Raw genomic sequence first — 26,718 nt, forward strand, 5'->3', positions numbered from 1 at the left:
CCCTCTAAAAACACTTCTGCAAAAGCAGCACATTTCAATAATGATTACCACAAAGGCACAATTGTTGCAGTTATTCTAAATGACTCTGCAGCAAATGAAGCTTAACTCACCATGACCACTGGACCAATGAGCTTAATGTTAATCTCTTGCTATTATAAGTATGAAAAGCTTCTGGTAAAAGACAGGCTCCATTATGCTGGACATAGAGGACACTTTATAGTGGAAGAAGGCAGAGCAATCAGATTTGAGATTTGCTTTTTGAAATGTGGTGATGTCTATGTGTCGTGGGGCAATTGGTGTGAAAGTATCTAATCAGGTCCTCGAGCTAGAAAGACAGTACATCACCCTGTGGTCTAATGCATGAGGTGAACAGTTAATGTCAGTCGGTGTGTGTCTGTGTGCGTGTGTGTGTGTGTGTGTGCGTGCGTGTGTGTGTGTGTGTGTCTGTTCGTAAGGCCAAGAAATGTTTCCCATCACACTCTCCTTTGAGTAGAAGAGCATTTTAAGAAAAAACTATAATAAACAAAGTTATAGTGTCACTTAAAACTTACAAGTTATGGTTATTGTAATAAAAAAACAATCAAATACAACAAAAGAATGGTCAGTCATTGATGTTGATGTAATTATTATGATACAATAGTATTATACCAAATAGGAGTGTTTGTAGAGTTTTTAAATGCTTTACCGAATAACTACAAATCACTACAAACAGTATCACTGTTGATGATCAATGTGCTCTTGCCATAAGTAAATATTTCCTATGCAAAAGCTTTAGAAACCAAAGTTGGAGAAACAAAAATAGTTATATGTATCCTAGATATAAATATCTCAATACTACAGCCTTAATAATATGTATTTTACAGACATTTTCAATTGTCGACCACTTACTTAATAGTGCGATCTGATCATTATCATCGCTTCCATTGTGTTGACAAGTTTCCTATTAAAGAGTAAAGAATCCCCACAGGTCCAACCGCTCAGAGGTAATAAAGCTGCACTTACGGTCACTGCAGAACGGCCCCCCGTAGGTGGTCATGGTGCAGTCGCAGGAGAAGCCCTCCCACAGCTGCAGACACACTCCCTGGTGGTGGCAGGAGTCCTCTGTGCAGGTGGTGCTGGGACCTGCAGAGTGTGGGCAGCAGGATTAACATGCAACATCTACTAGGTAGCAAAGCACAGTAGATCAGGAGGTAAAGACAGAGAATCAGATTGTCTGATCATTATTGATGCACAGTCACACTCTCAGGAGGAGCATTGGGAAAACTCTACTCGTGTTGGAGAGCCTGAAAGCACCATCGGGCCACAGTTATTTTCTACTCATCAAATGTCCTCACTGATACTGGTCTAAAATTGACTTTGCTCATTCCTATTACAATGTAGAAGAAGCCTTTTCATTTTGGAAACTCCGTGAGTCGGACCTTTGGGTGCTCTTATGTAACTGTTGTGTCTGTTTACTGTTGAATGAGCGGCGACCCGCAGAGATTTAAAATTTGGAACTCAGTGCTTCACTGTTGTCTTTTGTTGTTTGATTAAGACTCAACAAAAGTAGCTGGATTTCTTGACTGCAGAGTGATATTGTTGCATGTGAGCCTGTGTAATGAGAAAAAAATAAACCACAAAATGTGTTTACTGGCCAATCATGGTGGAGTATTCAGCAAAGTAGTTTCATTTCATGTGATGTTATTAGTTTTCAGTGAATCTGGTTCCATCTCTGCCCTGGATACTGGATATATTACGAAATCAGATTAAAGGAATGATAAACGGGTGTTTCACACTTCCTCACCTCCGCAGCCTCTCTCCACCTCCCCCACCTTGTAGAGGGCGTCTGCCAGCAGGTCGGGGAGTCTTCCGTTCAAGTCCACAGATGCCAGGCAGCCCTTGAATCCTTCCCGTGATGCTATCAACCTGGGCAGGCTGCTGTACATGCTCTTCCCAAGACCACCAACGTACAGCTCCCCTGTGAGAAACAGGAAAAATCCCATGTTGGTGAATGTTCTAAAACACAGGCCGGCTTCACAGACGATGCACATAGTAAAGGGATAAGATAACCAGTTAATGACTAAACTGAAGATGTGTCATCATGGTAATATGCAAATTCTAGCATTAATTCTCAGAAACCATTTATTAGGTACACCTGAATACATTTATGCAGACTACTTTAACTGTGCTGCCTTAAAGTCATAGTTGGGTAAATATAGTCTAACCCACATGTGTTTTTGGGAGGAGGGTGCTAATACCGATATTAGTTAGTCAAGAATTACCATTATATATACAATATATACATACATTTTTCTGGCATATACAACCCTTATGACAAGGAAATGTAATTGAGACTTGATATTTAACAATTTAACCATACATTTTATTATAAATAAAAAGAAAACACAAATATAAAACCAAATACATTAGGAAATAAAACAATAAAATTTCTTTACGTAATATATAAACATAAATGCACAAGTTTTGTGCCTTTTTTATTCTGTAAAACAAAAGTTTTATCTGCAAACGCTGATACAGATATGTCTGTTAAAGGCTCATATCAGCTGATCTTTTATCAGCCAACCGATAAATCAACTGCGCTCCAGACTTCATTTAATGATATGGTTATACTATCAAGGTCATAGTTATAGTGATGGTGTTGTAATGGCCTGCATTACATTCAGAGGTGTTCCCTAATATTCTGTCCTCCTCATGTATGTAAGGACAAATAATTTAGGAACACCCATTAATTTAATATATGGTCCAGTGACCTCAATAATAAACAGTTAATTGAATTTATGCATTTATGACAGAGTCAGCAAAACTGAACATTATAAACTCCAGAGCCCATATCCCACATAACACTTAATGTTGGTGCATGCTACATATAAGGAGTTTAAACCTGCACACAAAGTAAAACGTCAGTCTGTGTGTGTATTCCTTTTAGAGCGATATTAGAAGAATAATACAAAATCAAAACTCCACAACAAAGTCAATTAATCATTATATCCGCTAATGTATTAGTTTGCTCCAATGTTCAGATGAGTTACCTTTCAAATCCAGGTTGCGTGCTCCGTTGGTGTGTTGTGTGACAGTGCGGGCATCAATCTTCAGGATGTGCATATTGTTGTTGTCACGGGAAATCACCACATTGTGCCACTGGTTGTCGTTGAGCGGCTTGTCAGAGTTTCCCTTCATTAGTGACGGCCCATTTCCCAAGTCAAAAACGTAATGAATGTACCTGGAGGACAGGACAATACAGATGTAAACATTCAGTATTTCTCACCTAGTGTCATTTTTCCATATTTAACATGACATTTACAACATGGCATTAAGGATGATTGATGATTATAACGTCATGAGGATAGAAAAAGAAAACTTCTGTCGTGATATGCATGATTATTGCCTCCGACAAGGTGGCTACATTTTCACTGGCTTTGTTTGTTACATTTTTTGCAGGATAACACAAAAACGAATGGACAGAAAACTTAGAGGAAGGATGCAATATGGGTCAGGGTAGAGACCATTAAATTGGTCTATACCTAAGATTTTTTTTTCACTTTCTTTAACATTATGAGAGACCGTTTTTCCACATTTTAGTTGATTTCTCAGCGATTAATTTATGGATCTTGATGAAAAGAAACAGGCATGTTTAGGGGACTGATATTTAAGAGTGTGGGTAATTTGGTGCAAATCCACATGAACAACAGGATGTAGTGAGAGACGTCAGACATTTCCAAGCACTTGAATCAATATCCCCCCTTTAGACATAGATCCAGCTAAAGTCCTGTTGAGACCACATTTGCTTGTTCACACTGAGCCAGAGCTGGCATTTTTCCGCCCTGTGTGTGCTTTACATAGCATGTTGTTGTTCTGGATTCAGAGGCAACGGCCGTGGAAAACCTGATACACTTCACAGAACGAAGCATTGAACAGCCTCAACACTATGACACAAGCGTTTTGAAGAAGCATCATTTTTTAGTCGGTGCTGTGTGGGGTTGCAAAGGGGCGGAAAGTTTCCGGTAAATTTCCGGAAACTTTCCAGAAACTTTCCATGGGAAGTTTGGCCCTGGAATTTTGGGAATTTTGAAAAAAAAAAAAAAAACTAGGCAAATTAAACGCTGAGCAATAAAAACATCATTCAAAACTCTATTTTAAAGATGTATGGAATGCAGCACACACTGCACGTTGAATTTTAACCCTCCACTGTGCATTCTTCCATCACATGCACAGATAATTCCCAGCATCCTGCACACTACAGCAGGGCTGATTGAGGCCTGTTGTAGTGTGCAGGACTAGTCAGGTTTCGATGATATTACTGGGGAAAATATATTAGCATGCTGATTGAGGATTGTTCATCTGTTCATCTAGCCTATTTACATTCATTTATCCATCAATTGTAAAATATGTTTACAGCGGTTCCAATTGTTTGGCTAACTATTTATATCTCTGGCATTGCATTAGTGTTTTTTTTACAAACTAACCCTAACCCTTATTCTACAGAACAATGCCACGTGCATCTGTGGAGAGATTTAACCCCATCCAATGTAGAAGGAAAGGCTGTGTACATTTGCAAATACTGTGCAAAGACCTATGTTAAGAATGACACAACGATGCAGAAGCATATAGTCAAGTGCCCAAAGTTTCCTCAGGGCTCAAATCAGCCTATGACAAAACAAAATGTTTATATTTATGTCTGTTTATGACAAGGTAAATACAGTTAGTATAAATTACCCACAACATTTCCAGTTTATTCCCGTTAATTCCCGTATATTCCCGTTTATTCCTGTTAATTCCCGTATATTCCCGTTAATTCCGGTTAATTCCCATGGAAAGTTTCCAACTTTGAATATTCCCGGAATTTTGCAACCCTAGTGCTGTGTGAGAGCTTCTCGTGAAGCAGAGCTCCCGAGCTGAATGAGGCCCGCCGCTGACTAATTACTGAGAAGACAACGAGGTTTGACTGTGGGATGCTTACATTTATTTGTGACTGCGTCAAGTTGCCAAATGTGCTCGAGTCTGTCTGAGTGTGAGAGCGACACTGGTTCAGTTGTAACCGTGTCTGCTGTGCACTCAGGCTTCCACTCTGTGCTTCTCTCCCTCTAACAAATTAATTCACGATGAACAAATGTTTTTATGTGTTTCTCTTCGGTGCTGCGGGCTGACGAATTCAAGATATAAATCATGATTATGTAATTTTAAGCCCAAGAAAGAGGATAAGCTCATATTCAAGTGGCTCGAGTTTTGCACTGAAATAAGATTATACAAGTACAAAACGAGGTATAATTGTTTTTGCAGCTAAAAGTCCCTTGTATCTTTCCTCAGTCCCAGCCTGGTTGCACTGTATATACATTATAACCAGCCCTTACCCTTTCACCATCTCCACCATGATGAAGTCACTGCCATCTCCAGTGTTGTAGAGGATGAGGCCGTCAGGGCTGGTGGTCTTGAACTGGAAGAACAGATGCATGGAAGCGTAGGCCTGCAACGTAGAGAAGGCCAGGTAGCTGGCTTGGGTTACAAAAGTTACAGGATTGGCCACGATGTGCCTCATGCCGAATCGAGCATTCAGCTCGCAGAAGGAGATGTCTCCGTTCTTGCACTGGTCCAGGTACAGCATCCCGTTGAAGGAGAGGGCCTGCAGATGGCCAATGAAGTTGGAGGGCACCACCGAGATGAAACGCCGCTCTGACATGATCCCCGTCTCGATGTTGTTGAACTCCAGGCGAGTGTGGGCGCCGGTCATTTGGCCTGCGGAGCAAAATATGAAGGTTAAATGAAAAATACCTTTCAGCATCTTGACTCCTGCTATTACAGCCCCTTCATTCCCCAAGTACCTTCCACAGTGACATTGTCCACAGAGAGCTGCAAACTCTTCCCACGCCGTGCCACCTTGACTGCGTGCCACTCGTTGTCGTTCAGCTTGTCGCCAACCAGGAGCACCTCCGGTCCCTTGCCTGAGGCATAAACAGCATCAAGTGAGAATCGTAGCTAAATCAGCTCAGTGCACTTTTTCCACACGAAGCTCTCAACATGAGCCGCAGTCTCTCCCCAGGGTGCACAGCCTACATTCACTTGCTTTCAGAATCACACACACACAAACACACGCACACAGACACACTCAAACAAACAAACACACACAAACACACACACAGCCATGAGGATTTGTATGCAGCTAATAATTTGCATTCGATCAATAGACACTTAAAGGGGAAATGAGACAAATAAATTAGACGGGTAGCTCCTATTTAAAAAAGATTTTTGTTGTAAAATCGTATGATGCATGCTTCTCTTTGCAGTGGCATTTTATTGATGTCTGCTGGGGGGATTATATTAAGTCTTATCTTGAGGCTTGGCCCCAACATACAGCTTTAGGTTTCAGCATTTCTGCACCATCCTCTGCATTTTTCTGCCGGTTTCAAAATAGGTCACAGTGCAGAGGCTTGCCACTGCTGCACCGTCATCCCGAATCAGGGCCTATGCAACAGGCCGACACGGCAGTTCAAAGGAGTTCTGACATCGCTTGGGAAACTAATTGGCCATGCCTAAGCTGACTTTGCCTTTAGGGGTTTGTCTGTCTAATTGAGCTCAGGGTGCAGGAGAATTACAGGGGACGTACAGAGGGCAATAAATGGAAAACATCAACGGGTTCCCGAACACTTCACTGTTTCTTCCTCGGGGAAATAAAGCGGCGACTGGGGAGGGGGGGGGGCGGGCGCTTTGTACTGGGCTGCATATCAAGCGTCTCTACAGAGCACCGCATGATACCACCATCCACCTGCTGAATATCGACTACACACACCAGACAGATCAATGACAGCCAATCCCCTCCACATTTGATGGGTTCTACTTGGATAATGAAAAAACGAAGCAGTCGCTGGAATCATGTCCGACAGTAAGACAGAAATGTTTAGCTTGTAAACCATCACGAAAACACAGGTACGGCCAAGATTTACTCCAATGAAAGAGGAGAATGTGGGATCACTGCATGTTATCTGTGTTTCCGGGGGAGCTGCTTAATGTCAGCGTCTAAACCCAAACACCTTGATGTTGAGGCGACCACCACAGAAAACAGAGTGATGATTTTTTGTGTGTGGTATTTATTAACACATTCCTCACATGAAAATCTGTTAACAAATCTCAAGGAGAATTGAAGCCCATGTGAAAAACAGCCGTTTGTAGCTCCTGAGGGGGATGGTCAAAGTCTGAAAAAACTGGGGCAGATCCAGGGGTGGGGTAAGGGGGGCACTGGCCCCAGCTGGATTCAGAATCCCCTGAAGGGCCACTGTTCTGTCAGTTCTCTTTTTTTTATAAACAGAAAATAATCACTAACAATACATTTATGCAGTTAATCCAATCAGTATCGTTCAGCTTCATCTGCATTTACACCCGATCTGGTCTAGGGTGGCTTATTTGCAGGGGTGGAAATCTGAATAGCCTGAAATGCCCCTGTACTGAGGCCAAATAATATTATCAGGGTTCAGGCCTACTTCTTTAATTAAAATAAAATAATCATAATTATATGATTGTGATTGTGTATTTCATATTTATACATATTAGTTTTTATTTTTCTTTCTCGGTTCTTTTTTTAATCCTATGTAAAGTGTCTTTGAGCAACATTATAGTTTGGCCTCTTACAAGTACACATAGTAAAACTGACTGCGTTTTGTGTTCACATTGGCGCAGTGTAGAGGGCAGTACAATGCTGGAATATAATATGTATTCACACAGACACCTGACTGTAAACCTTGTCGAAATGTCGGCTCCATTCAAAGTGTGTGCATTTTTCGAGTTCGCTGGAGAGCGAGCTTTGCCTTTTAAGGATCTATTTTGTACATTTTATGTACATATACATTTTATCTAACACTGATAAATTCAAGGGACCGTTCGCTCAAACAGGTCAGCAGTATGGGTGAGCCGAGACTGTGAATGCAGAATGTGCGTGGTAATCTAAGCATGATATGGTAATTGGGGTAATTTTGCACAGCGAACGCCTCATTTTCAGAAAGTGTGCCTTGTACCATTATTCCCCAGATTCCAGAGAATTACTCATGAGCACTGCAGCAACATTCATTCTTGCAGCTATTACCCTCCCACGGCGGATCCAGCGGTGGACGGCTTCCAAGCAGCTGCTGCAGACGGTCTACTTCTTACCTTCATGAAATCTGCTACTGCACCTGTACAGGAAACCTGAAGACTTGATCCTACATTCGAGTTCTAAACTAATCCTGATACTCATAACGAGTCTATGGTGCAAAGTGTAAGTCTCCCCAATGACAGCGCTCACTAAATAGTGACTGTCTGAATCGTTTAGGCCGATAATCCTGCAATTTTAAATTTGGCTCCATTTGCTGTTAACAGTTATAAAATCCATTAACAAGCCATCCATCATCACATCTGCAGTATTAAGCTCTTCAGAGGCCACGGACACACCACGTATAGTGGAATTGATCAGGAAGGTGATTCATTTTGACACAGGAAAGTGGAGATACAGTTTGCATTTTCTGCAGACTGTGCATGATGGTGCAATGCCATCTGGTGGTAGAGGAGGCAATGAGTTGTCAGATATTTGAGGAGATAAAGGATATGAAGCCTTCTTCCAATATATTTTTTATCTTTGCTATTAATTCACATATTTATCTGCTTATTTTATTTTCTTATTAATAAAACAATTCTATAAACTGCAGGTTGGACATTGAATTTACAGAGACAACACTCTTTTCTTTCACACCATTCATACACACACATGACCCCACACACACTACTCACCTTGATCAGAGAAAAACAGTGTCATCCATTCAATTTAATGGACGCTTGCTTGGGCTCATACATGTGTCGTAAATCTCTAGTAACAGCTAGTGTCCCTTTTTGCATTGCAGCCTCTAAACCTTCAGATCAATAGATTGAGATGAGACAGATTTACAGTGTAGACTGTTGGTTATAGATTTTTCCACACATGTAAAGTCAAAATATGTGTGAGAGAAACAGTGGCTGCAGCGATCATAAATAAGATCTAATGGCTCCAATATTCAAGCGGCTGGAAAAATGAGCAGTTAAATGTTTTATGTTAGAGAAGCCAGGAAATATTATTCATTCATGAGGAGTGGAAACAAGCTTTCAGCCAGCGCTCGATTATAGCGATAACTTTTCATAAGCCTCCTCTGTATTGGATGATCTGTATCAGAGAGCCGCTCACCTCTCCACTGGCAGCAGCTTTTTATCTGTTTCTCACCTCGAACCTAAACTCAAATTGCCTGTCGCTCGCTATCAGGTGAGGGCAACAATCTGCATCATAAATTCCAACATCATCACGCCGCGACCCCAAAGTACCTCTCCATTTCACCAGAGCGTAGGATACCAGTAAAAATCCATCCTGCTAATACGGAGGAAGATCTGCCGCTGGCGTTCATCTGCCTTTTAATCAATCGCATTATGTTCGCTCATTTAAATTCATGAAAATGCATTTGATGGATGCTTTTCACTTTATGGTCAGGTTTCCCGGACTGTTCTTGAACTAAGCCATTTTTTATGTTGAAGGATTTTATACATTTCATACATTTATATAGTTTAGTCGATCTGCGTTTCCTCTGCATTTTATATCTGATCTGGTATAGGGGGCTTTTTACATAGGGGCGTATGCAGAGGTGGAGCAAGGGGTCTGCTAGGCCCCTGTCCGTTCTTTCTTTTTGTTAATTAAGAAAGAGCAGTTACAATACTAACAATAAATATATGAATTTGTTCAGAATTGTTATTTTCTAGTACACATTGTGCATGACAGGGAATGATTGACAGTAAATGGGCATCTCATAACAGGAGTTGTACATGGATGTCAAAAATATAATTGTCTTATCTTTGCAAATTGTGGTACCGTTATGGTCCCGATTTAGACAAATCCTCTGGTTCTTCAATTAAAACCTTTAGTGCATAAGAAGGAAGGATAACAGCGACTGACTTCAAAGATTCCTCATTTAAAACATCTGATGTTTTACTCTTCTTTAAGAGAACATACCCTCACATAGTCGCTCTCCTAAAATAGAAAGAATCGTCTGCAACAAACCATTTGCTCTCACACTTTTCAACACACTTGTCTCGTACTTACCTATTGATCAGATATCAGGCTAACCTTTAAATGGATCTCAGCTCTGCCACCGCACTGTGATTAACCACTAATGAAATCCATTTTTTCCCTCCAAACCAAGCGTTGCTTCTCTGCCTACAAATTATTGTTGATTGCACTTGAACTAGATTGAACCCAATTATCAGATGTTCGTCAAAGGCAAATGAATGATAGCGTTATTGGCAGCACTACAGCATGTCAGATTTGATTACAACATTATAACATTGCAATTATGAGACAATGTGGAATTCAGATTGTTGCTAAAATGTGCATTTGATGAGCGCAGTGCGGAAGTATGCAATTATATTGCAGCGTACAACAGTAAAGGCTTATTGTTGTTCTTATCTTTGAGATGAGCAGCAGAGCAGCAACAGTAAACAAGGAGAATTGTGGGGCAGAGTAAATTAATTATGTTCTGTTTCATAAGGGAATAGAGCAAGAGGCACATGGTTACACCACAGAGCATGTTCTCGAAATCACGTTAGAGTAAATAATCGTAGGAGACACTTACTGAGATTACAGTCTATCCTGATACAATCTGGTGAGAGAGAGAGTGAGATGGTGAGATTAAAGGAAAAAAGAAAGAAACAGCACAAAAAGAGGAGAATATTTCACATCCTTCAAGGTACATTCTGCAGACACTTCAGTGCTTTTTAGAGCCCACCATCCGGGGACAGCCTCGAGAGTCTAAACCGCCACTTTCCTCCCCGCAGCGTACATAACATTAGAGAAAACGGGGGAACGTTGAGTGAAATAAAAATCCTCAGCAGGTGGTACTGCTGGCACTGCTGGAAGGACAATAGAGCCGATCAAAGTTCGGATCAATAAGAGTTTTGTTGGCCATAAAAGTAGAGGTGCACCAGTAAATGTATTTTAGCGTTGGTATCGACTCTTGACACGGCTGCATACGTTTCAAAAGGAGCAAATGGATTTGACTGTTATTTTTCTGATATGTGCTTTGGAGTAATTCGGCAAGCGTGCACTGCCGTGAGGAAAATTGTCTGACACAGATAACGGGAACGGTAAAATGAAACCTCTTCTGGCTCTGAGAGAGGTAGTGATGAAAATTTAAACATTTGAAATAGAATAAAAAGCAGCACATTGATGTTACTGCAAAGAGCAGGTGTGAGTGGCGACTGAACAACACGGCAATTACAGGAATTATGCACAATCTGCAATAAATGGTTTCTCAACAGATATAATCATCTCAGCTTCGAGACAGATCATTTTCTGAGTGTGTTTTCTTTCAATATTGTGTTGACGTCTTGTTGACTCAAATATAAAATTCCCAAAATGAATAGAGTGTATCTCTCATAAATGAAAGATTTTATCTCCGCAGATTTACAATTTATTTAATATCCTCCACGAAATCACACAGTTTTGGCCCCAGTACCTCTAGCAATCCATAGCACAACATTTAAACATTATCGGTGCCATATTTTATTTTACTAGACTGAAGCAGAGCAAAGTTACAGGTTTTAGTTGAGATGTGTTTAGGCGTCAAATGATTGATATTTGATATTTCCCAATATAAAACTCATTTATTTCACTATATGTATGAACTTGATCTAAATAGAACTGTGTATCAATGCGAGCGATGTAAAATCTCTCTGAATAGCAGCGTATTCACAGCATCGTAGTGGCAGCTGAGCTCTCACTCACACAACATGTTGGATTGCCTCCATAACATCATTAGAGATGCACAGATTCATGTGGGTGATTAATTCCACTGAGATCTACGGAGAAAGTCCCGAATGTGTGATTTAATACGTCTGATTGGTTTGGAAAATCTGATCTACTTTACTGGAGAACCTCTACTCAAATGGCCGAACCTTGTTATTCACTCTTAAACTCAAACTGCTGTTAAAGGAAGTGTCCTGCTTGTCCTGCAGGCCTGATGTTAACATATTTCCCACGTTAAATACAGAGGAAAGAGGCGATTTGCACAACCTGCAGCCACAATGAGCCTTACACCATGAAACACATGACAACAGCCGCTAAGAGTTTCTCGTGTCTGCAACAGCTAATATTTTCCGAATCCATCTGCAGTATTAAATTATAATAGCCTTAAAATGGATTCCTCTACCCATCACTTCCCACATCACTGTATCTGAATAATGCAATCAATTTATTCAGCTGTACATGCATATATTGGTGTAAGTCGTGTGGCTGAGGAGTGCTCTCGAACTGTCAACCATCACAGAGCAGTGGATACAGACAGCCAGAGACCAGAGTGACTTTCTACTTCATGTGTGTGTTTGTGTGTGTGTGTGTGTGTGTGTGTGTGTGCGTCCATGTGTGTGCATGTGTGGGTCAATGTGTGTGCGTGTGTGTCTTCTGTTCAGGGAAGCAACTTTAAAGTGGACAGGGCCGTGAATGCGAGGGGAGGGAACTACAATGGCCACATCCCCTGCACGAGCAGCCTAAGTGGTTATGTCTCAGCATAATGGCGGATCTGGTCCCTGACTGCCTTCTCCTTGAACTGCAGACAAGCCATTGAAGGGCTGAAAGAGCTTAGACGGTCAGATGGGACCTGACCAGTGGATGAACTGAGAGAGAGAGAGACAGAGACATAGAGAAAGGCAGAATATATATACACACCTACAGTTGCTTAAAAGGGTACTTGAGTTTTAATACACCTTCATATAAATTGTTTTTAAGATGAATGTTTTCTTGATATGTTGAGTTTTTTACGGTACCTACATGTTTCTATTTTCATTAGAGAAAGCACGGACGGTTAATAAAGATGGATTACATGACTGGTTCTGAAAAGTGAAGCCAAAATGTCCTGATCACCACCTGGTGGCTGGCTATACTATAAGTCATAAACCCTGCCTCCTCCATGTTAGTGGATGAAACGATTGCCAACCTAAAAAAAGATGATGTTCTAATCCACGTTTTGACACCACCACAGAGAAGATGAATGTTTAAAGTGCATACAATATAATAACGGATGTCTTCATTTGTATTCTGGTTGTGGATCTTCGCTACATCTCATCCTCTTCCCTGTCTGTCTCTATATGGTCATATTTCCAATAAAGACAAAACTGTCCTACATAAAAATAATTCTGCTAAAACGTTATAATAATATCTATAAACTACCATAAAAATAAATTATCAATATGAATATTTTGTATCTGTTTTTTGTATGCATGATGCACGTCAGACCTCAGTGTGTTGTGGTGATTAAATAAGGAAATCCTTTATTGATCCCCGTGGGGGAAATGTGGGTATTAATTAAGACTGCATATAAACATAACTTGTATCCCTACAAGGACAGTCACGCACTGTCCTTGAATTTGTCATTTAAGAGTTATATTTAGTTTAGGATTGAATCCAGAAGATATCAACATTTTTCATTTTTTAATCAATCATTTTAATTGTTGATACCCTGCAAGCATCATGATAAACCCAGTCAGCTGCCAGGGAAAAAGTGCGTGTCCCAAAAGGACTAATTATATCTTTCAATCCCATCTATAAATGAACCACTTGTGAAATCCAGATAGAAGTTGAAAAAAAAACATTAATTTAAATGGAAGTTCACGTTTTAATTGGTAAAAAATGTTCATCTACCGTTTTCCGTATTTAATGTTGTATGGAAATGATTAAATTAATCAATACAGAAGCTCTATTTACTTTAAAAAAAAGATCTGTTGGGAGCAGAATATGTTATCGAGGGAAATAGGCAGATTTTAGATTTAGGTCTTAAAATTGTAATTATTTTATATCTTATAATAAGTAAACTAAAAAGTAGCTGACAGAAATAATGTTGAAAATTAAGATTAAATCTTTGTTATAAAATGACAACCTAATTGACTCATTCCAGTTCAATATATTTAAATGAGATACATTGGAAAAATGCATTGGGTCTTTTATTATAAGATATTTGCACAAAGCTTTGCTCTGCTTTTATTTTTTTAAGCAACTGTAGTTATTGTATAAGTGTGTATGGGTATGAGAGAGTCTGAGTCAGAAACGAATAGGATGAGAACTCTTGCTGGGTCACACGTCCTGAAAGGTCAAGTAGAATTATCTGCTGGCCTGTGCAGCAGCAGCAGCATTACCCAGGTTCACAGTGAGTTTGACTCTGCCTCCGTCCAGCTCCAAACGCAGGGTGTCCGCTGACTGGTGAGACGTGGTGGCCATCAGCAACCCAAAGGCCCTCTGGGACATGAAGCGCAGGGACACGTCCTCGGCCTCCGTGTGCAGCGTCCTTGGCAGCACCACCTTCAGATACATGCTGCCGTCATAGCTCACCGTGGTGGCCTCTGCAGGTTTCAGAAAACACGAGGCATTAGCACACAGTGAACACCAGAGGGAATCACAACAGCAAATGAAAACCACAAAGTGGCATTTATGGTGTGAAACCTAATTTCTCTTAGAGCTTATCTCAGGTACACTGTGATATCATTTCAGATTGCAGTTTTCATCAGCCGCACCAGATGGCAGAAACAGCCTGGAGCATGCAAAGACAGCGGAAAGATTGCAGCAGCAATCAAATTTCTGAAGGATTTATACCCATCATAGCGCAATACAAGAGGGATTTCCATATATCCCTCATGCTATTAGCTGCCAATAGATCTGCATAATTTGGCCTCTCTGTGAGAAAACCATCTGCATGGTAAATGCAGAGTGATTTCGGCCTGAATCACTCTGCCGGAGCGGCACAGCGTTTCTGAAGAAACACACATCACACTCCTAACCTCATGATACTGACACTTCATTAATGAATCACTGCACTGTAGGAAAAGACTGTAATTTATTTTTGAATGGCTCAAATGAAACACCGCTGAATTTTCTATTGTCTGTTTCATGTCTCCTCGACTGCTTAGCAGAGGAAAGAAAAGGTTATTTTGCCCTGATATCATGGTTCCCATTTGAATCGATATGACATTATACAGCATGTGGATGATCATGCTGCAGTTGCAAATAAAATGATTATTGTTGGCAGGTTTCAGCATTAAGGTTTGATAATGAAATGTCTTTGCATCCACATCTTTTCATCTGTGCAGGCACTTTAAAGCCACTATGCTGCTGGGTTAATAAATAAAATACTGGCCAAGGTGTGTTAAAAGGTTTGCAGCAGCAATTCACCACCACCTATCATCCCCCTCCACCATCCCCCTCCACCATCACCACCACCACCACCACCACCATCCTTCTCATGAAATCTTACCCTTATCACAGCTCAGACCGAGGTACCCAGTGCCATTGCAGTCACAAATGTGACGGTTCCAGCCTTCTCTGCAGTGACCGCCGTTGGGACACGTGTCTTTGGCACACCGTGTGTGAGTCTCTCTAGTGCAGACGCTGCTGACACCTGTGGCGCTCTGAACCTCCGCCAGCCTCCACAGGTTGCGGCTCTGTCCGTCAATGAAGAGGTCCCTGACACAGCCAACGTAGCCGAGGCCGAGGGAGGCGGTCCACACCTCAGGGGGCAGCATGAGAGCTTGGCGGTCCTCAGGTAATCCTCCAAGATACATGTCCCCATCTAGGTCGAGGATCTCGCTGCCTTCATTAGTGGAGAAGGGGATGCTCTGGCTGTTCACAGAGATGAAGCCTGTAGGGCAAGCATTAGCAGTGACTCAACCCCGACTGATACAATATTTTTGTAGCTGAAAATGAAGACAGGTGTGTGTGGGTTGTGCTAAGTGAAAAGTGAGAGCACACTGTGAGAATGAGGAAGTGGGCACCGGCCTCCGCTTCTTGAAAAAATATAAAGAAACTGCACTGCCAGTCTCTGGGAACTGACACTGAAAGTAAAACTCTCTCTGGAAAGTTGAAGAATTAAATGACAAATGTGCATTGTCATATCCGCCTGAGAAGGAGGGAAACGTATTTATAGAATTGTGAAGGAAGCAGTCGAAGACACTGTGTGTAATAATTTTTTTGCCTCCAACTAATAAGGCAGACATTTGGATTGCACTAATAAGGCAGACATTTCCTAAATTGAGGTGTGTGACCGTATAATTGGCCACTTGTGAAATAGGTTAACACAGATTTCAAAATGTCATACATATATTATAGCAACTAAAATATTGTTCTAATTAAATCCTAATATGCAACCACATTTCGCCACCGCCGTGAAGCACATGCGAGGATGTGCTGATGTGACTGTATCCGTGTTAGCATATGGCAATTTCACAGATTGGAAGTTTTTCTGCACCGCAGCTTAAACTGGAGACACGGTAACAGAAGCGGACAGAAGGCTCCGTCTGCCTCCACAAACAGGCTGAATTATCTCACCGTTGCGCCCTTTCCTGTGGAACTCCACATGGCACCACTCGCCACCACTGAGCCTCACGTTACTGGCTTTCATCTTGATGCTGCCAGAGCCCATATCCATGACCAGGTAGAGCAATCCATCCAGCAGCTCTATGGCGAAGAAGTCGGCCCTGGGCTTCTTGTCGGGCTGCGTTCCCTGCAGGCTGCCGTGACTGAACAACAGCAGGCCGCTGGGCTCTGTGGTGCGGAAGTCGAAAGATATGGCGCCCGTCTTCTTCGTGTTCCACCTGGGCAATGTCAAGTAGGCAGACGGCGTGTCGAAGGTGACCGGCTCCAGGGCCTCAACGTTCTCGCAGCTGAATATCAGGTCACCATGGATACTGATCCTGGAGTCTTGCTGTTCCGCCAGCCGTGACAGTTCCAGCCTAAACTCATCGTTCTTGTAGACCACCTAATAAGTGAGAGAGATGTCACAGTGAGAAGACAGTTGGAAAGAGCAATTGATTCAGTGCAAAGGTTGAATATGGCTCATTAATGCAAACCAGGATCGATAGGACACAGTAATGTCCACAGGGACGTGCAGCTGCAAACACGTCGAATCATCTTCTCACTCAGAGCTGTGACAGAAATGTCCCGAGGCTTTAATTCCCAGAGTTGCGTTATATAAACTGGCACCTTTAATTATAAAGAGGAAGCTTGTAAAACTGAACACTTTGTATTTTACTGCTACTCAAAGTCCAGACATTCTTCTTCTCAGCATCTGGGTTGTTTTTTTCTTTTGGATCTGGACATTTCTGCTTAATCACACATACTTCAAAACTGTTATGAGGAAAAAAAAGCATTTATATTAAGGCGCAAACATTGCAGGCATTTAGCTGACTCACTTCTGTTTGAGTCATGAGGAAGGGAGAGAGGTGGACTCGACAAGTGTCACACAATTATTTATGGTCATTATTTAAAGAGGTTAATGTAAGAGGGCACACGTTCTCACTATCGTGTGTTGCTATTTCTGAGCTTGTGATGCAGAAGCAGTGAAGGAAAAATCTGATTTAACTGCAGCGGCTGAACAACAGACCTCCCACTGCCACAGTGTCTGTTGTGGCTATTGATTTGATATTCGAGATCAATCACAGGAAGCACAGAAAGCCCCCACCCCCATTTAAACATACATACTTAAACAAAATACATGATATATAATACCCTGTTGATACTCAAAGCATACTTCAATACAACGCCCGCCGCGGCTCCTCTGTGCCGACGTCGTGTTATTTCCCACTTCCTATATTCTGGGCTCATCAATATGCACAGCAGGAGACAGCAATCCTTGTCTCATTTTCTATCAGTGGTAAGTCACCCCGAGCCCACTGTTATCTGCCACATCACTCTGCGACCAGCCACTGCCTGAGGTGACGCACCACGCTGCACAGAGGACTAACAGCGGAGCCGAGAGGCAATTTGAGCCAATATCACACTTCACACTGGCTCAGTGTGACCAATTAAGCAGTGAAATCAGATGGTGAAACCGACCATCGAGAAAAGGGTGTAACGTGCCGTTTTCAAACGGGAAGACGGCCACTTAAAGCAGTACAGGCGTTGTTTACAACTACAGGAACATCACGTCTAACACAAAAATGCATCGATGGCTACAGAACTGCAAGCTGTGACCTCCACAAGCATATTATATAATCCAAAAGGACAATACAGGAAGTGGAGTCCTATTTCACCACTTCAGTTGGCTCAGGACCTCGAGGATAAAACACGTCCAAAGTCGACTGACAAAGTCCTAAAGAGTCGTGCGTGCTCAAGAAGTGAAAAATAACAGCAGCCGGAGAATGCATGACCTTCTCTGCTGCTAACACATTCTTCTTAGCCAAATTGAGAACAATCTCTGAAGCCTTAAAGCAGAGGAACCTAATGATGTTGTGTGCGGGATATCCTGTGGGCACACACACTGCAGACCAGGGCGACTTCAGAGACCAATTCATCTCTCCCTGCTCGTATTCGTAGTCTTGACATTCGTCTGAAAGTGGCCATTATTTTTTATGTACCTGATGAACCTGATGGCCTCCACCCAGCAGCACTCACATCTATTATCATGTACCGTCTAAAGAGATTAGTCATGGCCCAAGCTCTCTGCGTGCAATAAGATACGACAGTTATCCCCTTAAATATATCCCTTGCTTATACAATAAATATGTTAGGCGCTTCTCACTTCTCTATTTTAAATGAATATGTATGACTTTAGAGTTTTGGTCCCCTGGTTAACCACCACACTCACGGATCGGGCTGGGACTGACCCGCCTTTGAACCTGGCTCCTGGATTTTTGCTGGCAGGCGGATCCCATTTGATCATCTCTGCCCCTGCCACCGCTCACCCTCTGTGGCGGGACTCCTCCGGTTTGTCATCCCGTCATCGTGACTCGATATCCTGTCATACTCTGCATGCCCATAGCAAAATCTGTGTGACACCGTAGTAGTAAGTCTGAACACCACCACCAGCACCGCCGCCCACAGAGCGGAGGTTGCAGCGCGGAGACTAACAATAACCTGTCCGTAAATAACAACTCATTTTCATTTCAGTGTATTCACGCTGCAGAGTAATTATGCAGCCTCTCCATGTAAGAATCATCGAGCAAATGCTTGAGTGCTTTCATATGTTAATGTGTTTAATTAACAAATTCTGCTGAAAGTGTAGCACACAATACTAATTACTTCTATGTATTTACTGGAGAGTTTAATGGACATAATGATTTGGCTTCAAACTTCAATGCTCAATATATGCTACACATTTACATAATGCTAACTAGCTCATGTTTATAGCACCTCACCACTCAACTTTAAGTCTGTTAGAGCATGTAAACTAGAGTCACACTCAGTAGAGCACATTCCTCCACCAAGGCCCAACGGCCCCTATGAAACCACATTTAAATTCACTAGATTTGTATTTGGATCTGCACAAAATTTTTAAAATATTAGTCTTCCTCGAAATCCGTGAATTATTATCTGAGCAATAAATGAAAATGTTTAAAAACGCTCTCTCTCACAATGTTAAAATAAGTAAAAACATGTCCTGGACGCGTCGTGTCATCGGGATATGAATCAAGTTTAATGCATTTTTTCAGACCCCTACCACATCTTTTCACCAGTTGTCCTGGTAATCTGTCCAGTACTGTTTGTAAACAAACATACGCAGACTAAAACTTAACCTCACTGGTAGATGTGATCAACACATTATTTTTTCAGCGCTTTGGTAATAGGCCAAAGTGAAGTTTTAACCTGATGATGATGGAGGAAAATTCCGGATGAACAAGTGATTAAATATTCTCTTTAATAATAAAACTGTTGTTGAGCCATGTTGTTTAAAACCACAAATGTCGACCTCATGGTGGCGCTAGAGGAATTATTTCTGCATTATTCATCCCTAGGGCACAACAAACATTTGTCCAAATGTCATGACGATCCATGCGATAATGGCCCAGATATTTCAGTCTGGGCTGAAGTGGACATTAAAACTTTCTATTTATGCGTCATCATGGGTCTGAACTTTGAAACACACATAACTTGTTGTGGATAAGATTCACCACTTTGAACACATTCTGTTCCATTCAACGATATTCAAATGTGTCATCAATCTACTTTTAACAGGGTAACCTGACCATGTCTTCATAATGCGTCCAGCTCCGACTCTTCAACACATATTGAAGCCGCTGCTCCTAATGCTTCGCTCAACAAGCCAATGCTGTTACTAGCTTACTTAGGTTATTTCTACTCTGTGCATTGTGCATTTTGTGTATCCCATTTCTAAGGGATGCGTCTGTTCTGTCCTTGGTGCTTTGTGCTCACAGCTGAATTCCATGCAACCGGCCAATGGGCTTCAAGTGCAGAGCTTAATCCCGGTTTATAAGTGTTTGCAGCATGAATGGCCTTATATTTTTTTTGTCGCAAGTGTCACTGAGGGAAGAGTTATTTGTTTAAGTAGGGTATTGACCCTAAAAAATTATATACACACCCATATGCCACTGTGATGTCTGTGCACTTAATTTCCACCTCATTGAAACATCAAACTACAGCCTTTTAGTCATGTCTCCTCCAAATCCCTCTTCAAGAAAAGGGAAAGAATGTCTTACTTTTTAATGCACACAGCACATCATTTGCTTTTTATGAGATTGCTCACTTCATTAAAAATTTGTGAGACTGGGCTGAAATTGGGCATTAACCCATAATTCATTGCTTTGCCTACACTAATTTTATTGCAAAGTACATGATCTTAACTTGCTTGCTCAAGATAATCAATGTGACAGGAACAGGCCGGAGCTGAAAAGCTTCTAAAATGTGAAAGTGGAGATAGAAACTCAGTTCAGACTGTGTTTCAGGGATGAACCTGAGGGGATTTATCTGTTTCTAACATATAATAGGTGCTACGCTCTCAAAGGGATTCCCACAGGAATCTATAAATGCATACGCTCAGCCTCTCAGCTAAATGTTTCTCCTTCAAACCACCTACAACCGGAGAATCAATACGCATGTGAGGGGGGGATTTTCAATGCGCAGAGCATGCTCTACAAAGAGGAAAGGGTTAGGCGAGGGCAGGATAGTATTTCCAGCGAGACTGAGGTCAAATCTGTACTCACATCTTTCAGACAGCCCATGAAGTTGTTGCTGACTGGGGAGCCTGGCAGATCAGCTGTGTTTAGGCTGCCCCCTATGTAGAAGAGATCATCGGAGCCCAGCATGGTGTAGTCGTCCTGGGTGTAGCCCGTGGTGGTGAGAATGCCGTCCACCAAGATCGTCACCTAGAGGATCCATGCGGGGAGTGCCAGGAAAACAAAACGCGAGACGTAAAGAGACCTGAAGTCAAACAGAAATAACTGCCCTAATTATTTCATGCTTTAGTTCAATATTCTCTGCAGATCCCAGTTTCTGATATACAAGCAGGGTTACAGGCGAGGCAGTGTTTCATGAAAATTACTTCAAATGGCTCCAGAGCAATATCAATGCAAGTTTCTCAATTTATTTAAGATTAGAGATATGAAGATGACAATCTACATTACTTATATTTGCAGCAACAAAAGACAATTATTGTTGCATGAGTCTCATTAGCACAAAGGAACAAAGGAAACAAAGACATTAGCACACAGAGACAATGGGAATGAGCAGGGCTATATAGGTAAAAAATGATACGCCTGTTGCCATGACAATGAGCCTACAGTTATCGAGTATAACTGCACAAACATAACAGCTCCCACTTTGGAATAATATGTGAAAAATGATGATAATTTGTGTGTGTGTGGGGGGGAATATATTAAGAATAATCTACTGTAAAATTATTTTTTAAATTGCACTGCCTGTGATGAATTGTTTTTTATTCTAAAATGAGAAATAACAGCTCTTACAAGACACAGGGATAATTTTGTTAAAAAATTCAGTTAATTGGTCTCAAACCATTCAAAATCCTTTTTAAAAAAAGGCACTATGTGAGTGGAGAGATGTCATTAACACAATTCAAAGTCAAAATCAGGGCAGTATCAAAGAAAACTAAATATCAGAGAGCAATTTATATGTAAGGTGAGGGACCTGCTCCTTTTGTTGTCGGGTAAAACAGCCCCTGCACCTTCACTACACATTATTTAGTGTTGAATAGTTTAATCTTTAATGGGGTTTGATTTAGGATTTTTCATTTCATAATGGTATCAAAGAAGATAATTTTAACCCATTGCAGTAATGTTATTATTAACACTATGAATATGAATACGAATGAGGGCAAGTCTGTAAAATGGGTTTTAAGAAGTGATGTAAAAAGAAGTCACTGAATCAGCGAGCCTTATCTCCTCAGGCAGGTCCTTCAAAAGCAGAGGGGCCCTGATGGCAAAAGCACTAAGCCTCCACTTTAGGCTGTCAGAAAAGGCGAGCCTTAATGGTGATCAGTCAAATCTTAAAATCAATCCCAACAGGTAACCAGTGGAGCCCATCAACACCGGCATTGGTTCTTATCACCAAAAACATCAAATCTCTTGTCTCTTTGTCTGCTCCCTCTACATGTTTGACACCTTTTTGTAATCCTGAAATAGCCTATTAGTATTTTTTAAATTTCGCGTCTGTTACGTGTTGGAAATGCATGTAACACCCTTACTCGCTAGCTGTGAATTTTCTACACATTTTCCTGCTGTATTCTCTGATGGGCTCACTCAGACATTCTTCCGACATTTTTAGAGGGCCTGGCAGAAGTTCCGTAAAATATCCGGAGCACATGACTCAAATGACATTGCCTTCTCACATACAGTCCCTCTGGGTAATGTCAGGAAAATGTCCAGACTTCAGTGCATGTCTGAGAGCAAAACACTGATGTGTAAGTGGAGCCAATAGTTACACTAAGACGAGAGCAATGTAGTTAAAGGGAACAAAAGATATAGGATGTGTATGTTAGCAAATAGTGTGTAGCCTACTGTACAATCCTGTAAATATATGCATGCATCATTAATAAAGGTCAGAAGAGGAGAGAGAAAAAGCCCCAATCAGTTTGACCATGACAGCAGAAGAAAGGATGGATGGAAGGGGAGATGGAAATAGGCGGAATTCTAGCCTGAAAAGCTCCACCGGATCTAATAAAATGTTTCCACCAGCACTCTCTTGAGAGTTACAGTTCCTCCTATCAACGTGTCAGGGACGTAACTTATCTGAGGGGAAAGCAATTTACACAGGGATCAAATGCATGGCTGAAAGCATATTAAGGGTTAAGCATTGGATTTGCGCTCCTCTGGAAGCCAGGGTGAGGAAATAGATGTGGAGGAAGATGCACTTTTATATGCAGGTTAAAACGACAACTACAGAATATATTGGTGGGGATGATTAGAGAGTTAGATACGAAATGAGTACTGCTTTTGCAAAGAAATTAATCGTTTAAATGCATTACACTGCACAGAGAAACATGTTGTCGCTGTGGCTTAGATGCATTCGATACAGTAAGTGACCAGAAGCAAATTTTTGAGGTGAGAGTATTAAATTACATCTTAGTTCTGTTTGAACTGATGCCATTTGTGTCCCTCGGCGTTCTGCGTCCGCTTCCCAATAGGTGCCAAGTGCATTGTCAGACTGAAGCACAGAAAGTTAACAATGTGCTGACACACTGCGTTAATGCTGCAAAAATATTAATTAAGCACAGCTCTGGCATTTTATTACCAGTGTCATCAAGTCCATCTGATGAATATGTTAAACGTATACATTACAATATAATTAGCTGTGTTAGAAATATGTTGAGATCACTGCAACTTACAGTGGCTGCACCTTTTTCTGGAGCTGATTTTAGTGGCAAAAATGTTGGTAAAAATACATTGTACACGACCCAACCAATGAGAAACTGTCAGTGAGTAACTGGTGAACATACTGGAGCGTAACCAGCCAGATATGTCTTACTGGAGGTAGAGACCAAAACAGAGCTCAAAGACAGTGATTATAGAGTATAAGTGGCTATAAACACCAGTCTGCTAATTATGTTCTGTAATTTGTTGTTATGTTTGCAAACAGTTTTACTCAGTGAACTTATGGACATGGAACTATGAGCACTGAGTGGATGGATATCTATAACTGTGCAATTTAGTGGAGCTTGACTGTTGGGCCTTGAGGTATGTGAGAGCCATTCTACTTGGTAAAGAGTAAAGTGTCCAAAAAATAAAATAAACGAGTTTAAGTTGTATGAACGAAGCTGTTGGCACATTTGAAAACTGCAAAATTAGCATTCAGAGTTTCAGTGGATATTATTTTGATATTTACTCTCTTTTTTGGTCTCTACCAACTCCCGAGGAAAATATCTTTATGTTTCTTTAACAGGCCGTTGTTAATTCTGTGTGTCCACAGTTTGTCCTGCGGTGCAGCTCAAGAAGCCTCTTTATCAAAACTGCTTTGCTGCTTGTCAGCCATTCTTACTCGAAACAAGACGGATGATACAAATTTGCAAATTTAAAACACTCCATAGACCTGCATTAATGGGTAATTGTCTGTAGGTTTTCACTGAAACTATGTTAATAATTTAGTGTTAAAATGAAAAAGCATTAATAAGTGAAGCTTCAAGGTATCGTAGCAAGACTTCTTACTGTTTAATGACTGAACACTTACAAAAGGGAACATTTAATGCAAAGAGACATCCTCGAAGTGAATTCTTTTGGGACTCAAGCGCTGTGCTCTGTCCAGTGGACAACTTTAATGAATATGAAACCTTATGGCCAAGTTGTACTTTGCTGGGGTACAGAATTATAATGTCTGTCTGGAATAAGCATTAAGGTGAAATGTAAAAGCTGCATACTGAATGTAGTAGTGATACATACAAGTAATTAAGATAAATGATGAATTAATAGTACGCCACTATGTGAAGATTGAAGATTTTAGACTAAAATAATTCCTGGTGGCTGAGATATGACTACTTCACGCTGCATGAGCTTATACACATGTAAGTGGAATATGGTAATTTGAAAGACATTGAAAATATCGATGTATAATTTGTTTTATTTCCTTTCCCTAATAAAATCTAAAAAAAAAATTAGAAGTACAGTGTTTTACACATGCAGTGGCTGTATTCAGTATATAAGCTTCACTTTTTCCTTGCATGACCTACTCCTGCAGTGCTGGATAGCTGCCTTCAGCCACACACATTTGTTTCGGGTTGTTGGTGAAGTTAATTTTGTAAAAATCTGAAAATCTGTGGGAGATATTATTGATCTGTAAAGATAGCGAATGAACAGGCTCCAGAGACTTCATCAGGCATGCAGGATAAATGAAAATGATGGATACTGCTCTAAAACGAGTCTTTCTTTCAATAAGTTAAAATGACCTTTATAGCAATCTTGCGAGTGCAGAAAAAAGCGAGGCAGTGATTATTAAAGGACAGACTTCCAACAAAGCAATCTATTTCATGAGAAAGAGGGCCATGACCTAACGTAAGCTTGTAATATCTATCAGAATGTGGAAAAACGGGAGAGTGGCAATCCAGCACAGCAGAAATATTAAACATTCGACAGAAACCAATACAGTACACTGGTAGTCGCCTCAGGACTTTATCACTGTTTGCATCAAACTGGTATTACCTGGATCTGATAAAAATGTTCAAGATAATATATATATACTGTATGTATATCTTTTTAAACCTTTTATATCAGATGCTGATTTTATGACAGGATCAAAAAAAACCTGCAAACTGTATCTCTTTCCAAAAGCATGGAAGATATACGTGGTATACAGACCTGGCGGAGGTTGCGTGTGACTCGAACATCATGCCAGACGTTGTCATTAAACTTCCCACTGGCAGGTTCCACCAGGGCCTCAAAAGCACCGGAGCCCAGATTGATGACCAGCCACAGAGCTCCGTTCCTCAGGGACAGGTCGACATAGTCAGCGGATTTCCCCGTGTGAAGCAGCAGGCCGTTCCTCTGGAGGGTGCGGAAGGACAGCGTGATCTCGTCCGAACTGCTCTGAATGGGGGTCTGGGACAGGTTGTAGCTGAAGAACTCATTGCCTTTGAACGTAGCGACTGACTCCTCCTGTCCTGTGTTGGGAGAAAAAACATCTTAGATTGCTGATGCATTGTCATTAGACTTATCTTATCTATAGATCCACTACCAGAGCGGGGGCTATAGTTCGGGAAATGAGGCTAAAACCAAACAAGTTTATTAATATCAATTCAAATTTGAACGCACCCTTGTAGTGCTTTTCTCATAAACGCAACAAGATCCCTCTACATTCTAATGGATGAATGTGCTGTCAGTGGGAGATCTGTGTATTGTTTAAATATTGAAGAGACCACCATAGAAACTGTGGTGAGTCATACTACAATGGATAACATGTTGCTTCATTACCATGAACAATATTATACTTTAGTTGATCCCACATACACTGTTCTAGTGCTGTAAATACTCATTAGTTTACCCAACGGCACAAAACAGATGAACTGTTGACTCCTATTCAAGCGTAGTTTGATAAAAACTACAATGTCCAGCTATTCAAAGAAAACGACTGGGTCCATTTGAAACAAATGGAAGAATTTCAAAGGGGGCCATCTTAAAAAAATAGCAATACAAATGTGTCAGGCTTCGTAAAACATCTAATTCAACCAACAATTCAGATATAAATTTACAGTGAGTGTGTTAAATGTTCATTACAATTCTGACAGCACATATATTTCCCCCCATATGAGCAAAAAAAAAATGTAGTTTACCTTGCACACACATACAGTACCTTGCAGCAGTACCTTGCAGCATTAACACATTCTGACACTCACTCTTAGTATTCACAATATTTAAATCCACAGGATAATTTTCTATTCCATTGCGCTGACTTTTGGTATTTACATTTTTACATTGAACCACAGAATTATGCTGACTATTGCATAACAATTCTTTAAATCATGAGTG

At 41.0% G+C, this 26,718-nt stretch overlaps 1 protein-coding gene across 1 annotated transcript in view; it reads right to left on the minus strand.

Annotated features, from left to right (window-relative positions):
* LOC133019374 (neurexin-2-like) overlaps positions 1-26,718 on the minus strand; it is a 94,028-nt gene that overhangs the window by 54,996 nt on the left and 12,314 nt on the right. The window contains exons 5-15 of the mRNA XM_061085824.1: positions 25,552-25,853; positions 20,953-21,114; positions 16,343-16,772; positions 15,273-15,656; positions 14,161-14,364; positions 10,608-10,634; positions 5,817-5,936; positions 5,349-5,730; positions 3,030-3,220; positions 1,784-1,957; positions 1,003-1,122 (exon numbers count right to left, since the gene is read on the minus strand). Of these exons, the coding sequence (XP_060941807.1) occupies positions 1,003-1,122; positions 1,784-1,957; positions 3,030-3,220; positions 5,349-5,730; positions 5,817-5,936; positions 10,608-10,634; positions 14,161-14,364; positions 15,273-15,656; positions 16,343-16,772; positions 20,953-21,114; positions 25,552-25,853 (2,496 nt within the window). The remainder of the gene's footprint in view (positions 1-1,002; positions 1,123-1,783; positions 1,958-3,029; positions 3,221-5,348; positions 5,731-5,816; positions 5,937-10,607; positions 10,635-14,160; positions 14,365-15,272; positions 15,657-16,342; positions 16,773-20,952; positions 21,115-25,551; positions 25,854-26,718) is intronic.

The sequence above is a fragment of the Limanda limanda genome, chromosome 14 (genome assembly GCF_963576545.1).
Source record: "Limanda limanda chromosome 14, fLimLim1.1, whole genome shotgun sequence".
Lineage (NCBI taxonomy): Eukaryota > Metazoa > Chordata > Actinopteri > Pleuronectiformes > Pleuronectidae > Limanda > Limanda limanda.